This window comes from Mus caroli, unplaced genomic scaffold (assembly GCF_978045245.1).
Source record: "Mus caroli unplaced genomic scaffold, Mus_caroli_1 scaffold_18, whole genome shotgun sequence".
NCBI lineage: Eukaryota > Metazoa > Chordata > Mammalia > Rodentia > Muridae > Mus > Mus caroli.
Window position 1 is genome coordinate 4,058,074 of NW_028227273.1, and position 17,009 is coordinate 4,075,082.

A 17,009-nucleotide genomic window follows, 5' to 3' on the forward strand; every position below is an offset into this window, starting at 1 on the left:
AATAACAAAACAAAACAAAACAAAACAAAACAAAGTGCAAGCACTACTGAGCCATATATATCTGTGTAATGAATGCTAGAGACTGGCTATTAGTTTAAAATTACAATGAACCCTGGATCTGAGTTCACTCCCTATCTTAACTGGTTACCTTTGGCCTGGCTGCTGGGATGACTGTAACACACCAGGTGGTAGAGAACAAGCATTTAGAGATGCTGGTACCACCAGTCTAGTGTGTGATAGTGTGGCTATCTCTATAATAATTTAGTGATTTAACTATTTGAAAGTAACAAATAGTAATTTGGCTTAGCTGGTTGATTTTGTTCTGTTAGATCTTGTGCTTATCTTAGTCCTAATGATGTATATAGCCATTATTGCTTAACAGATAGTGTGACATTTGACATGAGAAGAAACAATATCAGTAAGTGTTTTTAGCTTTTCATGCGTTCTAAAGAAGCTTTGTATTCATTCATGACATTTTATAAAAGGATTAGCTCTTTAAAAGACACCTTTTGCCAACTCAGCTGTTTATAATATACTGTGTGTGGCAAAAACAGGAGAGACTGTAAGCACACTTAGGGATTCCCACTTAATCTAGATGTCTACTAGTTAATCAAGTGATGTGTGAGCATGACGGCAGTATAAACAATTTTGTGATTTTCTCATAACTAAATGAATATAAAGAAAGCCATACTATTACACACTAGATGGATGCTTTGCATATAGTACCTTTGGATGAAATACTCTTTCTCATCTCTTGAAATCAGTCATGGCACAAATTTCCTTCCTCTCTTCTACTTTCTTCAATTAAAAAACAAAAAAAAAACCCAAAACAAAAACAAAACATATTCTGTAGTCCAAGTTCTCTAACTTATACTGGTTTTACTCTAAGCCACTTTATTGTTTACATTATTTTAATGAGTGATAGCAATAAATCAGAAACATAAACCCAAAACCTTGATCAAACCTCCTAAGAAGCAGGGGATGTATATATGGGTGTTGTTACATAAATAACATTATCTAGCTATTTGCTCAGAGCCACTCCTGACACTTCTTTCACATGTATCCATTTCTCTCTTTACTTGAGATATGGAAGATATCAACATAACTTCTTTGTTCTTTTTAAGAAATTGCCATTCATTTAAATGTAATAGATTCTGACATAGCAGTCAGGTTTCCTCCATGTTACTATTATTAATACCATGTTGCTAATTCACTTGAGCACAAGTAGAAATGTGGCATCTAGGGCCTATCTGTTTTGACTGAGTCTGGTCACACCTAGAATATATGATTGGTGTGTGTGTGTGTGTGTGTGTGTGTGTGTGTGTGTGTGTGTGTGTTTAACTTCTAAATGAATGAAGATATTCTGAGTACATGAATGAAGACATGCTGAGAAAGAACTGCATGTTCAACTCCATGTTGCATGTTCCTCCAAACTGAGATTTTAAGTTTATTCACTTACCACCATGGCTTGCTAAACAACATCAAGAGATATATATCCTGTAGCTTTCTATAGAAGAGAAGTACTCCATTTACAGACCCACTGATAATTCTATTGTAATATTGACTAAGGATGAAACACATCAAGAATAAGAAATCAGTCACTACTTGCAGTGATTTAAAGTTTGGACTCTGCAGGGATGCATATTTAGTAGATACTTGACACAGTTCTACAGTAAGCAGATATAGCCACTGCATTTTTCCCTAGATTGCTTTTTTTCTGATCAAACTATACAAAGTAACTGACCTGAATGTTTCTTCCTTAACAAAAATGTGGCAGGGCCATACGATGATTTCCACTTAAATTGCAGTACTATAATAATGGATTCTCCCCAGTTTACATCAGAATCAGTTGAAGGATTCCCTTATAGTGTAGATTATGCTGGCCAGGCAGTGTGACACTCTCAATTTCCCAAAAGCTTCAGAATATAGTAATACCATACTCTCCAGGTCACAGTGTTACTAGTGAGAGCTAAGAGGACATTTTGAACACATTCATTTCAATCAGTGCTGCCTCATAGTCATACTCGGTCAAGTTCTCCACTCTGGGTTCACTTTCCATGATGCCTTTATTTGTGTTTATATTAAAAACAAAATTCTGTCACTTGGAGTGGTTTACTACATGGCAAAATATGTGGATAATTCAGATGATATATATTTAAGTACTAGCGGCAGTATTGCTTTGATTCTTGGGAAATGAAGCACATTCATCGGCTATTCTTTGAAACTTGATTAAATAGTCTAGTTTGTATTACCCTGATGGAGTAAGTAACAATTTGATTTCTTACTTAAAATTATGTCTATATCTATTTCAAAAATGAGGATTATCCATATACAGACTACCCACAAACCTAACATAAAATAAATGTATTCCCAAAATTTACTTCTTTCTTGAGTAATTATTTACCCAAACTCAGATAATTCATAAACTCTTACAAAGAATCATATTAAAGTCCATATGTATCAAGCTTCGGTTTAACCTTTATTCTCCCTGGGTTAAAATACACTGGGGTCTGGAGGTTGCAGATTCAGCAACTAGGGCCTGCTCACAAACATTTCAGTACTAAATGTTTTCTGAATGGTAGGGTGCTTGGCCATTATATTCCCTGTCTGACACTGGGTTCGTGTACCATCAACCCACAGTACAGATAGGCACGAAGTAGTCTGGTTTTTAGTACATGTTACTGTTTAATCATTCAAGTTATTTCCTAATACGATTTGAAAGGCATTGCGCCAGAATTTTGAGGCATTTTTGTTTTCTCCTTTGGTCAAACTATGCTGAAGTATAAACTCCAATAGATTTTTTTGGTTATTTATAACAGGTTTGTATTATTGTGACCTAAAGAGGAGTCTGAGGCTGGAACCAAGACAGCAAGGTTTTTATTCTTGTTCTCTCCCAATTAGAGATACTTCCATAACGGTTTTTTTCCCTGATGAATAAATGAAACCATTGGTCTAAATAATATCAGATTCTTCTTTAACTTACATATTTCACTACCTCAAGTATATTTTTTAAAGAATTTGCCTACTCATTTATATTATTTCAGGGAAATTTGCTTGTTTATTTCTTGGTTAATTTCTGTAAGGTTTATCTAAGATAAAATAAAACCTGATAGGATAGTTATTGCTGTACAATAATAGAGGTTAGTTTCAGAATTTATACATGCTGAATTATACTTAAGAACTGTATAACCTTTTACAATCTTGAATCAAATATCTAAGATGAACTATTCTTTCTTTAAATTAATGTTATTTTCTTTATAATAATGATTTGAACTTCATTTTATAAAGGGTAAGGGCAATAAGATGATGTTGTTTTCCCTCAGATTATTTGGGAAGTGAATATTTAATTGAACATGAATACAAGAGGCAAAGTTTTCTACATTTATTTTATCTTTATTATCTGAGTCAACCAATCTTCTTATTTAATTCACTTTATTACATTAATTAATATATTAGTAAGTGGCAAGCCATTGCCTTTGTTCAGCCAAGGATATTTTTGCTGTGATAGTTGTGATAGTTGTGTACTTGACTTTTGAAATAGAAAAACAAACGAAGCAGATCTTTCCCTCAAATCTCCATTTATGTATACTTGCTTTCATTGTGTATTAAATTGGGTTTCTGATGTGTATTGAATGCAGTCTGAGAGCCGCATAGCTATAGCAAAGCTGTACAGATTTATGTGAGTCGGGATTACAGACGAAGGGTAATGTAATCCAAAACCCCGAACGTATGGAATAGATTCTCAACAAGGAGCCTGCCTAATGACCGAACGCTATAGAACAGGTTCTGCACAAGCAGACAGCCTGAGGATTCTCTGTAGAGGTTTGGGTGGGGGCCCTTGCTCTACTTCTTACTCTTAAAATCTGACGTACTTTGTTGAGAGATTTTACATTTGGTGAAGTTCAGAGAGCTTGAAAACTGTAAATATAAGATCAAATTAATGAGATTATATCCATGCAGGAAATAAGAAAGAATATTGTTTTGAGAAAATTTTGTTGAGGACTTGTGAAGCCATCGAACCTCCTTTTGTCACTCTGACACACTTGAGTCCCTGATTCTTTAGACTGAAGGGATCCATGTGTTGAACCTATTGCCCAGCCCAAAATACAGCTTGTCATTAAGGCCTTTCTAAGTGAGAAATGTGAGGCCTAATTTTGATCAATTAGAGTGATGTTATTCCTCAAAGGGATGTAAAGATGCTAGCATCCCCCAAGTCTTCTTTAGAGAGTTTAAACACGTTTTGGGATTTAATCTAGAAGCATTTTATCACTTCAAGAAATACCCAGATATTCCATCTTGTGGAAGACTGAGAACAGGTCTGACTGACCAGAGTCCAAGCACAGTACCACCTACCACCTAGGTGTTATCAAGAGTACAGTCTCTTAATATTGTATTCATGTCCTTAGTTCGTTTTCTGTGTCTTCAACAGGTAATTCAGTCTGTTGTCTCAATGTGCTGTGTCAAGAGGTCATAATTCTTATTACTATCCCAGATTTGTTTGGGTGACTTAGAAGAGAACTGAAGGTCATTACACCAAATTTAACTTTGTACAAATCAAATTATGAAGAACATATAGAATTTTGATTCTTACTCTGAACTTACTTTCAGAAAATTAGAAGACCAAATATTATTTATTTTTATCTAAAAATTTGAAAAAACAAAATAAGATTCAAATTCAATGACATTCTCTTAGAATTCTTCTTCCAACTTTATAGTAACATGAAGCAAATTTAAAAAGCTCCTCAATAAATGCTCCAAGTTTATAATCAGATTTTAAAAAATATGGACATATATATATATATACATATATATATATATATACATATATATATAACAGGCTTAAAATTAATGGTAGTCTGCCTCCATTTTGGCATCAATCAGTTAACATTATTATTTTTACAGTCTATATTCTTTGCTAAACCTTATGTGCTTGACATAAAGAACAAATTATACTTATGTTTATTAATATGTGCTGAAACATATTTTAAATATGACTATCAAAATATTACTATTTCAATTGTTTTAGTTTTGATAACAATTTTAACATTAATATATACAACAAGAGTTGTACTCTAACTCTTTTAATGATGTTTTATTTTTAATTTTCATTTATTTTTATTATGTGCCTTTTTTTATGTACTTTGTATGTGTATATAGGTGCCTTAAAATGTGGGAAGAGAATGTTTTGGCTCCTGTAACTGTACAGGTGGATATGAGCTGCTGGGTGGTGGGAACCAAGCCCAGGTCCTTGGAAAAAATCAACAAGTACTTTTAACAGATGAACTAAGTAGTTCCAACACCAAGAAGAAAAAATTTGGTTAGGATTATTTAATTTGTGCTCAATCATCCAGATCATTTAAATTTATATTGAAAACAGTACACATACCAAGAACTGCACAATCATAAACATGTAACTAAGTAGCTGAAATTTTGCCCTCTGAGATTACTACAAGCAGTGCCCCAATTAAGATCAGACCCTCATCAACTCTACTAAGAGCAGCTATGGTCTTAATTTATAATAGCAGAGAATGCCACTTACTGTTTCTTTAAACTCCTTTATGCATTGAATTAGATTGGCCCTCATGTCTGGCTTTCTCTTTATTGACTGTACTTCATATTATTACTCTTAGATTTATCTACATTATATCATACAGTACATAGATGATCAACCTGAGGTTCTGACAACTGTTGCTGTGTTCAGACACACCAGAAGAGGGCATTGGATCCCTTTACAGATGGTTGTGAGCCACATGTGTTTGCTGGGAATTGAATTCATGACCTCTGGAAGATCAGTCAGTACTCTTAACCACTGAGCATCTCTCCAGAACCTTTCCATATTTATTTTAGTGAAACTGTCCATTCATATTATCTCTATCTACATCTATATCTTTATCTATCCATTTCCTCTGTTTATTTTCTCTATTATTTGCCTTTTTAGGATTGATTTGCTAGAGGGCTTGCGGAATGCTATGTTGCAATTCCTTGTGATTGAGATAAAAATGAAAACTTTTTTCTTAGATTTTTATTTAATTTCTTGCACTTTTGTGGTATTACTGATAAATGGATTTTGTTTTTTAATTTGGATTAATGTTTTATGCAGTTTTATGAAACTTTGTAAACTTTTATATCACAGATTTCTCATTGAAATTTTAGCAATAAACCAGCTAGAATTGCCTTGTTTCATTTGCTTGCGTAGATAACTAGATATCTCAGCACAATTAATTAACTAATGGTCCTTTTTTTCCTCTTTACCTGAAATACCTAACTTAGTGTATATCATTTCAGCATATTTGAAGTTATTTTATATTGTTTATCTTTATTTTCCTATCTGTCTCAATTGGTTATCTTATTTGTCATAAATTTCTACCATAAGTGTCATAAGTGTCTACCAACACACAGGAAAGTTTCCTCATCTCATTCTCTAGTAGATCTGGCTCCTTGCGTTATTTTATTTTTTCTATAGAATTTGTAAAATCAACTAATTATGTCAATTTAAAAATACATTGGAAATTTAGTTGAATTTTTACTGATTTTACAGATTTCCTTAAATTTGTTGAAACACTATTTCCCTGTAGTCTTTCTAAGATATATTACTAAACCAAAACACTGCCATGGATCATTTTTGTCTTTCAAATTATACAACATAATGTCCTAATAGGACATTATTATCCTTAGCTATAATCTTTACTATGCTCACAGGCTTTTCTTGGTCAGAGAACTAGTGTGACATTTTGTGTGGTACATAATGGAGATGTTGATAATCAGAGTCCATGTCCTGGTTCTGATCTTAATGGGTATATAATGGGTGTATTTTCCTTTTCAAAATTCAAATGTGCTGTAGTTCATAGAATATTTGCCTCATTCGTTCTATGAGGAAGCAATGAGGAAGACATGTGCCATTTACCATCATTACCAGATAGATAGCCTGTCTGATTTTGCCTTTTAAATTCACACCAATCCTGAAGGATTGGTATCACTAATCATTTCAGACACTGAAAGTTTTACAAAATGTACCATTTCCTTCAATGATATGACAGTTACCGAGTGGTCAAAATAAATTCTAAATGCTTATTTTTGTGGTTCCCAGTATTGAAACAGTTGTCAAATTCAACTCTCAAGAGACTCAGGTGGCTCCACTCTGGTTATTCTCATGCATGAATGATTCATTGTACATCACTTAAAAAACAATACTGGATCCAACTCCTGAGCAGGACTGGATTGCCTTTAGATGTATACAATCAGGCAATGTTTTATTATGGATTCAAGGTGTCTTTCCTATGACTCTCCCTTAGAATTTGTTTTTTTTTTTCATGAATACTAGACTTAAGTAATTATTTGCCAGTAGTCACTGGGGATTCTGATGGGGCTAAGTGACACAATATACCAATGCTGGCTTTAAGGAGCTAAACCCTTGAATTGAGCTCTGATTCTATGCTGTGAGTTAAACTAGCAAACAATACTGGCCATATCCTTGGTAGGCTTTGTAGCACGTTACTGTAATCCTAGTGCTCAGGAGGTTGAGGCAGGAAGATTGTTAGCCTGATCTACTTATTGAATGTCTCAAACAAAATAGAACAGAAAGCAAAAATCTCTTACCAGAGGAAGAGTAAAACTCATTCTGGTTTCTGAACATTCCAATGTGATAATAGAGATGGTGTATTGCTGCCAGCAAACCAGATTTTTTTTTGATAGAACTTGCAGTTCTCTTCATGGTGTATCACAAGCTAATTGCTAACCATAGTCCTCTTTTGTTGTTGTTGTTTTGGGATTTTTGTTTCGTTAGAACTTTTGTTGTTCTTTTTGTTTTACACGAGTTTTGGTCCATTCTCCTTATTTTGTGGGAAGTGATGGGGAACATTTGACTTACATCTTCCTTTGATTACCTTACTGTACTGGTGGGAGAAGACTGCTCTTTCCAAATGGCCATATTTCTGTTTGATGGGTCTGGCATGTGGTGGGATCCACATTGAAACTTCTAATTATACTGAGCCACATTGAGAATGTTGAGACTTCATTTGCATGCTGCTCCTGTGATGTTGTTCTGGAACTTTTATCAGCCTCAGAGGAGCCAGCCCTACCATCTGCTTGAATAAATTAACTACCCAGCTGACTGCATCAGACGTGTGCATAATTCCTCCCTCCATGTGGAAGGGAACATATACACATTCTGTAGATCAGTGGACTACCCGATCAAATCCCTGTTACTAAAACCAGTATCATCTTTCTGTGATGAAAATCCTTGGCTCTTCATTGAGGAAGACATGAGAATATAGATGTCTCCCTGAAAGCTAATTCCTCAGTTGGATGGTGCAAATGTTGCAAACATTGGATATTGCATTTATGCTACCTGATTCATGCCCTAAAGATAACACACAGCTACCTTGTCTGATCAGAGCTGTTTCAGCACTACTTAAAAATTGACTTTTCAAGAATGTCACTTTTAGCTACTGTAGTTGATACCCTACCCTGTGAAGTGGTTTGTTTAAAATATACTCCCACCTAGGCCCATGTGAGTGCTTGACAGGGCTTTAGTCCTGAATATATGGAAGTATATGTAAAGCAGAGGTCATTAGTTGTTGTATTTGTATCTACTATCTTGAGTAGTATGCTTGCTGACTTATGCATGTATATATCTGTTTTCTTCTAGGAAAAGAAGAGTATATTGCCACATTCAAGGGATCTGAATACTTCTGCTACGACTTATCTCAAAACCCCATTCAGAGCAGCAGCGATGAAATAACTCTGTCCTTTAAAACTCTTCAAAGGAATGGACTGATGCTTCACACAGGGAAATCAGCTGATTATGTCAATCTTGCATTGAAAAATGGAGCTGTCTCTCTGGTCATTAATTTGGGATCAGGGGCCTTTGAAGCACTAGTGGAGCCTGTGAATGGAAAGTTTAATGATAATGCCTGGCATGATGTGAAAGTCACCAGGAATCTGCGTCAGGTAACAACGCAGTGGATAAGATAGTAACTGCCTTTGTTCCTTGCTACAGCTGTGCCTGTGGTACCTACAGATGTCTGTGTGGTACTTGAAAACCTTACCCACATGATATAGGGCTCCTGAGATTAGCTTTTCCTTCTGAGATGAATCTTCCTGCCACACTTGAGCAGGGGCATATCTAGAAAGTTCTGAGGGCCCAAAGGCTATTTTAATACAGTGAGAAATGATTATTTTCCAGAGGGCTGCAAGGCTATCCCTTTGACCTGCCCTTCCTGTAATGTGTATGATTTTGATTTTTTTTATTGTTTGTTTGATTGAAAATTATAGTTTTCTTAGTGATCATCTGGAAGCATGCACATTGGGGTCATTAAATCACACTTCCTTTTTTGTAGTCAAAAAAACAAACAAAAAACAAACAAAAACCTTTATTTTTGTCCCTTGGGATTGCAGCAATTCCTATTCCCTCCCCTTCCCAATCCCAAAATGGGAACCTTAAATGTCCCTGAGAGAAAAAGATCAATATTGTGTGTAACCTATGTTCTGAAGTTTTTGTTTATGAAGATATTTTTAATTTAGCACAGATACTTTAACTTAAACTATAAATGATATGAAAAGTCCCTTCATCCTCTTCTACTGGAACATATGTATATTTACATATTTAATTCTTACACAAGTCTATATTCCTATTCCCTCCCCTTCCCAATCCCAAAATGGGAACATAAAATGTCCCTGAGAGAAAAAGATCAATATTGTGTGTAACCTATGTTCTGAAGTTTTTGTTTATGAAGATATTTTTAATTTAGCACAGATACTTTAACTTAAACTATAAATGATATGAAAAGTCCCTTCATCCTCTTTTACTGGAACATATGTATATTTACATATTTAATTCTTACACAAGTCTATATACTAGAGAATTCACACTCTTCACAGAATCAATGAGTCTACATATACTGTATGTTTCCTAATAAGACGTATTACAGTATATACTGAAACCCAATTAGATTGTTTTTGTATTTTCATCATTATGAGTTTTGATTATATGACATTTTACTTTATAATGTATCATTTTTGTAAGTGCTGACAATTGACTAATTTTTGAATGGTAAATGCTTATCGAAAACTAATATCCTTAATGTATTTGTTGTTTCTCTGAACAGTTGCAGAATGACCGATTGACTTTGGTTTCCCTTCACTAAAATGGCCCTTTTTCTGAGCTGTTAACTAACCCTTTCCTTCCTACTTCTGAGAGGCTTCAACTATCTGAGCTAGACATGAAAGAGTTGCTTAGGCAGGGAGATTTAGTTACATTCAGGCAGACAAGCAAAACTGTAAAACTTGGAGAATTTCCAAGGCTTTTCAGATGCCCATGGGCATGGGAGGAGCCACATGCTTCCCACAGTGTTGGGAGGGGTGGCCACAGTCAGCCTAGTTATAGACCATGGGTTTCCTGTAAGTTTGTCTCTTTGGTTTTCTGTTTTCCTTTTTCCCTCTCATATACTCACCAAGAGACTAGAGGCTCACTTGGGTGATCACAGAAGGAAGGGTGGGCCTTGAGGAGCCCACTTTCTAGATTTGCCTTTGCTCAGGTTACAAAGCAAGTTGAGAATTCGTAGTTCCAAGAAAACAGAAGTTTATGCAGCCAGGGTGCATGTGCAGCAGGAGAGATTACAAACAAGTCCATTCTACTCATTATGTGTGTCAGGATCTCTGCTCTGTTTCATTGCAGTATACTGTGACCATAAAGTCCATCAATATGACGGAAGGAAGTTTTGGAATTGAGGAGGAGTCCTTGTATGCTGTAAAATTGAGTAGTAGGGCAAAGCCAACTGATTCCTACTAATTTGCTGGGGCAGGGTGTGGGTGTGGACGGGGACTATGATTGGGCTAGGGTGACAATGAACAGCTAATAGGCTTCAGGCCTTCGAATGAATCTTTTGCAGATGTTTACAATGGCTCTCAGTGGTCCTCAGGAAGACTAAGGGAACAGTGCCATGTGTCTGTTTCTGTCTAGCAGCAAGAGATGAACAAGGGCAGGAAAAGATTATCTCCTCTGTGGGAGGCCTATTTGTTAGTCTGCTTTTTCTTGTAAAATTTTTTTGCCCTTTTTCTATGTTACTAACATGCTTAATAACTAACATGTCATTCATGGAATGTTTCATTCTACTAACCGTTACCTGAATCAAAAAATGTACTAACATGGTAGAGACCATCATATTTTTTAAGTAACGATCGATCGTTATTCTGTTCACAGTTTTAATTTCCTTTCTCCCCCCTTCTCCACAAAGCACTCAGGCATTGGACACGCTATGGTAAACAAACTACATTGTTCGGTAGATATCATTCTAATTGTTTCTTATTTTGGGTTTGCCGTGTGTTTTCTTTCTTTCTTTTAACTGTAGACATCATTAACAAAAGAGGAACTGCGGTTGGTACTCTTCTGCTTACCTGACCTCCTTCTTTTCATCTGTTGTTGACTTTCTTATTTTTTACCTGTTCCTGTCAACCTGTTTTCGAACTCACCTGTAGGGGCATCGTTAACGTTTCGAACGTTTATTTTCTTATTTTTTATTTTTTATTTTTTGCATCCAGCTGTGGTTAACACGAGATAAGAAAATGGTGGCTGGCCCGAGTGACCGCAGGCTCAGCCAGTCTCTAACCATTCATGATGCATGGCATGGAAACTTGGTTTGGGAATGTTGGAGATGCCACACCCACTCATCTTTACGTCATCATTATGCAGTTATCTTTCTCCTTTGGTTCTCCCTGTCTTCTTTTCTTTTTCCTTTCCTTTCCTTTCCTTTCCTTTCCTTTCCTTTCCTTTCCTTTCCTTTCAGAGCATTCTGTACCTCCTGCATGCGCATCGCTGGTGCTGCTTCACTGATTGTTTTGCGCCTCATCTTCCCTCAGCATGGTTCAGGCACTTGCATGCTCAACAGTTGCTGCTCAATAGTGCAAATAGTGATGTTGCTGGAAATAGCTTGCGCCTTTTCTGTTAACAAGGTGCACGTTGTGATTAGTGAATAACAGACGACTAAACTTTACTAATATGTACACCAGCAAAACTAACCTAGGAGGCATTTTACTAACACCATTTTTGTGTCTGCTAAATAACTTTTGAGTTGCAGCAGGGATGATGCTGACACTAGTTCAATGATCAGTTAACTCTCTAACTAGATTAGAATCTCTCAGGGCTAGCTGAATAGAATCCAAGAATAAACCTCAAACAGACATGAAAATGGGTTCCGCCACAGGGCTAAAACTGAAAACCAAACAAACATAAAAAAAGCAAAACAAAAAATATAATAAAACAAAACACAAAACAGGCATATCCCAGGATTACAGCATATAGGTCTGAGTATAGCGTGTCCTTTCCCTGTGCTTTGTTATCTAGGTGACAATATCAGTGGATGGGATTCTTACCACAACGGGCTACACGCAAGAAGATTACACCATGCTGGGGTCTGATGACTTTTTCTATGTTGGAGGCAGCCCCAGCACAGCCGACCTTCCAGGGTCACCAGTCAGTAACAACTTTATGGGCTGTCTCAAAGAGGTAAATATCGATGTTATGGAACCCTTCTTAAATCACGAGCTCATCTTTGCAGATCCGGACTTAGCACTTGTTTTTTGAAGATCTGATGTTCCCAGAGTGAATGACACAACCTTCAAGTCAACTTTGTGTTGCTTATGCAGAGTTGGGTGGTAAAGTGCAACTCACACATCCTGCTGAGGAGTGAGGTGAGCCTCAGCTTCTCACAGTGGCCATTGTCCTGGATAGCTTTGTATCAGCTCTAAGAGGACATCAAACAAAATGATATTTGTGTCTAAATTTGTACTAAGGGATATCTGTCTGTGGTGACTTGTTTGAGTGATAAGAACAAGAAAGAAAAAAATTAGGCTACAAGAGAAAAGGAGATGACATGTATTAACAATGCTAAAACAGAAAACAAAACCCAACGGGCATAATGAACCAGTTATGCTGCCATATTTTAATTGTGTTCTGAAGGTGGGAGACCTGTGTCCTTTATGATCTGGTAAGTTGACTAGATATTTACCGGAAGAAAACAAAAGCTTAAGAGAACAATTTCATCTGCCATCATCAACTGTCAGTGTCTGCTGTACATTTTTATAAGATTGCAATTTGTAGAGAAAGACCAGAAGGACTTTGAATTTCAATTTTATATTCTATAAGAGTTGTTTTTTTTTAAAAAAAAATCTATTCAATCATCATAATTTTTTTCTGACGATTGGAACCTGAATTCCTTTCCTTGTTGCCTGATGGAATATCAGCTTACCAGTTATTTAGGCACAACAATTGCTACTGGAAAACAATGTTATAGTTTGTTTCATTCTAAAGAAAATATTCCTATAAACTTGGTTGTGTTATTTTTTAAGTTTATTTTTCATCCAACAGTGAATAAGTCACTGCTGAGCTCTGACAGCATTACTTGTCTTCCAAGTACTGCAGCTGTTTCTGCTCATGTACATGTGTGTGTGTTCATGAGAGAAAGAGAGACAGACAGACAGAGATAGTGACAGAGACAGAGACACAGAGACACACAGGGAATGGCATCCCTGAGGGGAATTCAGAGCTGTTATAACAAGTCCGTATATTGGAATGAGGGTATTGCCTCTCAGAGAGTGAATATTCTTTTCTGAAGACATAGATTATGCCTTAGGGTCTGCATTAAGCTGCATAGGCAATAACAAGCTAACAAAATAAAAATTATCATTATGATAAGAGCAGTATTAAACTTTCTAAGTCTTTTGTGTTTAGAAGCATCTAAAGCTGTCCAACGGCTCTCACAATATAGGTGGTGAGTTTATTGTCTTTATTTTTCAAACAAAGAAACTGAAGTTCGGAAGATCTAAGTCACCTATGAAGTGAGCATCAACACTTAAGCATTAAAACCCAAATCCTAATTTCCTAGTCCTCTTTGCTTGGTAATTACTATCATTCACCATGTCTGAAAAATGATGTTGGTTAGGCTGCCGACATTAACGCTTATACATATCAGTACTCTATTTCATTAAAAGAAGAAGCAAGTTTTAGAAAGACATAATAGAGTGTTAGAATTTATGCCCACAGTACTTGTTTGGGTTGAAAAGAGACTGAGCAGAGTGTAAGTTCTAGTGGCTAAGGCAAATATGCACAGCCCAAACTCACTATGATGTGGAGAGGCAAGAAAGAGATAGCCTAGGCCAGATTGGGAAGGGACAGAGTCATTGCATGCTTGGATTTCACAAGTAGATTGTTAAAACCACTTTCTGGACATTCCTACATACTCTCAACAGTCAACGTGTAGTGTCCATCTCTATTATGTAACCCATCACAAGCCATGCTTTTTCTATAAAGAGTGAAACCCGTGTTACACTAAAAAAAAAAAAAAAAAAAAAAAGTCCAGAATCCCCAGAATCCAAGGATTTTTTTTTAGCCTGAATGCAAATCTAGTGAAAGAGCATCTTTGGGCATTCTATGATAAGTGAGGATGTCTGAGATACTGGCTTCCTCTGAGAAATATGGCATTCAGCCCATTCTCCATTAAGCAAGCTCATTTTTCTGTCTGGGAAGTTGCAATGAACTCTCTTCACCTGAAATCATAGTGTCAAAGAAAGCCATGCATCAGACTAGCATCTCCACTGTTTAAATGCTCATACATTGATATAGCTCAGTGCTCACATATTTGTATTAACAGTATAATCACAAACAAGATGACAAAGGACAAAAGGTGAAAAATCAAACCACATGGTCTTTCAAGTGTCCCTTAGCTAGAAGCCTGTGAGTATCTAAAAGTGGGTTCATCCTGTCTCCCTTTACTATAGATTTTTCATAAATATCTTTCCTCCTTATTGAATGGGCATGTTCCATCTTGCTGCTTTCCATGACATGAGTAATTTGACTGGAGCAAGTGCTGCGAGGTTTTACAGATCTGTGTTGTGTTTCAGTCTGTTTCCTCCCAGCACGCTAGAGGTTGGAAGGTTATAGACACAATCAGCTTCTATATCAAACATATTTCAGTGTAGGGCTTTCTGATAGTTCAGAGCTGCCACCTACATCTGAATCATCTTTTATAATCGCATTCATTTCCTATTTCAGAAAGGAAATAATGAAAAAAGGTACCATGGGTTTTGAGCTAAGCCATCTTGCTTTAGGAAGGTCAGGTTTGTAGAGTTCATGAATAGAGAGTAATATGCCAATGTCCATTTTCTTGTTTGTTTTCCTAAGCACTGGCTTAGACTTCCTAGCCTATAGCATATTACTTCTAATGCCTTAATTACAGCTTCAATTATTCACTTATATTTTATTTTCAATCCAGTACATAATAACCCTTATGATAGTCACTTCTGTAGGAGAGTCTGGGGGCACCTAGTCTGAAGCCACATAGGACATTTTGGTGAACGAATAATTCTGACAATCATTCTCTGTGTCTGATTGTCTTGAAAGTAGAGAAGCAGATAGACAGGAGGCAATTCTGTGGAAGAACAAAGGGATGGAACAGGCTCAGCACCCAGCCCCAGACAGATAACATATCTGATTAGAGGACAATAGCCTCGTTCTGATCAGTGGTATTTACCATAAAACTAGAGATGGCCTGACACATTTGCTAATTTGTATCTTCATTCTATTAAAATTAAAGTAGTAAAAGAAGTCTTCAACATATTGAAGAACTCTATTGTTTAATTTTCTTTAGTGACATCTTAATTCCTCTGTGACATTTATAACGGCAAATGAGAGCTGAGAGTACTTTCAGTCACTGGGCCACAATAAAAAAGTTAATTTTGTTAGACTGATCATCAAATTTCAAAATAAAATAATGATGTGTAAGACATTAATTTGTTTAAAATGAAAAGAAATCATGAACAGGCTGAGGAGAAAATAGTTTTGTGTCATATTTAAATTTAGTCACAAACAACTCTTTGGAGAAAACTACCACCACAGACATAGGTTTTAGAAAAGGCAAAAGGTAATTGTAAAGAATGAGGCAGCATTTTACACTACTCATTCCTGTAAAATCAGACACAGGCCTTGGGAAAGACACTTCAAAGTCTTCCTGCAGCAAAACCTCCACTGAGTCTTTTTTGCCAGGGATGGTTGTTTATATTCTTCAGGGTTTTGGAAGCATCACTTAAAACTAAAACAATTCTTACGGATGCTTGATGACGTCAAAGTTATTCTTTCTATTGAAGTGTGTTTGAGTAACTATTACAAATAACGAAAGTTTGAGAATCATAAAGAAAGGAGTCTTGGCATCTGAAAGCTATGTTTGGGGTCCATTTGAGGTGAATTTTCTTGAATATGAGTACTGTACTTTAGTCTTAGCCTGCTCATTAGAGGCAACTTTCAGTCACCAGAGACTGGTGAAAGTCTCACCAGTTCACATTTTACTCAAATATTTTGAACATGAGGACCTGGATAATAAGGAACCCAGCTGCGATGGTGACTGAGAAGCTCTTTCTATCCGTCGTATCTGCCCTTAACTCGTCTGCATTTGGTATTTCTTAATTTCTTTGTGTCCACAACACAGTCTGCAACATCTGTTCCCCTCCTGCTGAGTGGACAGTATTTAGTGTGGTTGGGAAAGGAAGCTAAAGAAAGGGAAAGGATTGCGAGTGTGAATGAATCACCAGAGAAGGCTTTATCTGCAGTGTGTTTTCAGACATGTGTGCCTGCTGGAGGTTTTCTAATCAGTGGCTGCAGTGCAGGCTGTGCCTTTCTGAGGTAATTTAAAATGCTGCCTGGAAGAATGGCTCGGAATGAGCCTGAGGAAAGATTCTTGAGAGAAAAGAAATGAGTGAAATGCTATAGGGAATTAAATCCCTACTGAAAATTTCATCAACCTAATTAGGTCAGCTCAGCCTGTAATTACACATGGAGACCTTTATCGCTAGAAATCTGTAAGAGGCTCTAAGGTGGGTGAGGCTCAGGAAATAGCCTGCTTTATAAAAGAATTTTCTCTCACATTGCAAAAGAAAAAAAAAATGGTCTATTCCTGAACGAAGGGTGGGGTGGGTGGTTGGCTGTGCGGGGGGGTGGGGTCTCTCTGAGTAATAAACACCCT

At 36.4% G+C, this 17,009-nt stretch overlaps 1 protein-coding gene across 38 annotated transcripts in view; it reads left to right on the forward strand.

The window, feature by feature from the left end:
* The window catches only part of Nrxn1 (neurexin 1), a 1,038,549-nt gene that overhangs the window by 370,435 nt on the left and 651,105 nt on the right, over window positions 1–17,009 (forward strand). For 19 of the 38 annotated variants that reach the window (XM_085832810.1, XM_085832812.1, XM_085832823.1 and 16 more), the window contains 2 exons: window positions 8,648–8,949; window positions 12,341–12,502. In XM_085832810.1, coding sequence (XP_085688936.1) covers window positions 8,648–8,949; window positions 12,341–12,502 — 464 coding nt within the window. Of the gene's footprint in view, window positions 1–8,647; window positions 8,950–11,234; window positions 11,280–12,340; window positions 12,503–17,009 lie in introns of all 38 variants that reach the window. The other 19 variants (XM_085832802.1, XM_085832806.1, XM_085832815.1 and 16 more) reach the window with 2 other exon arrangements.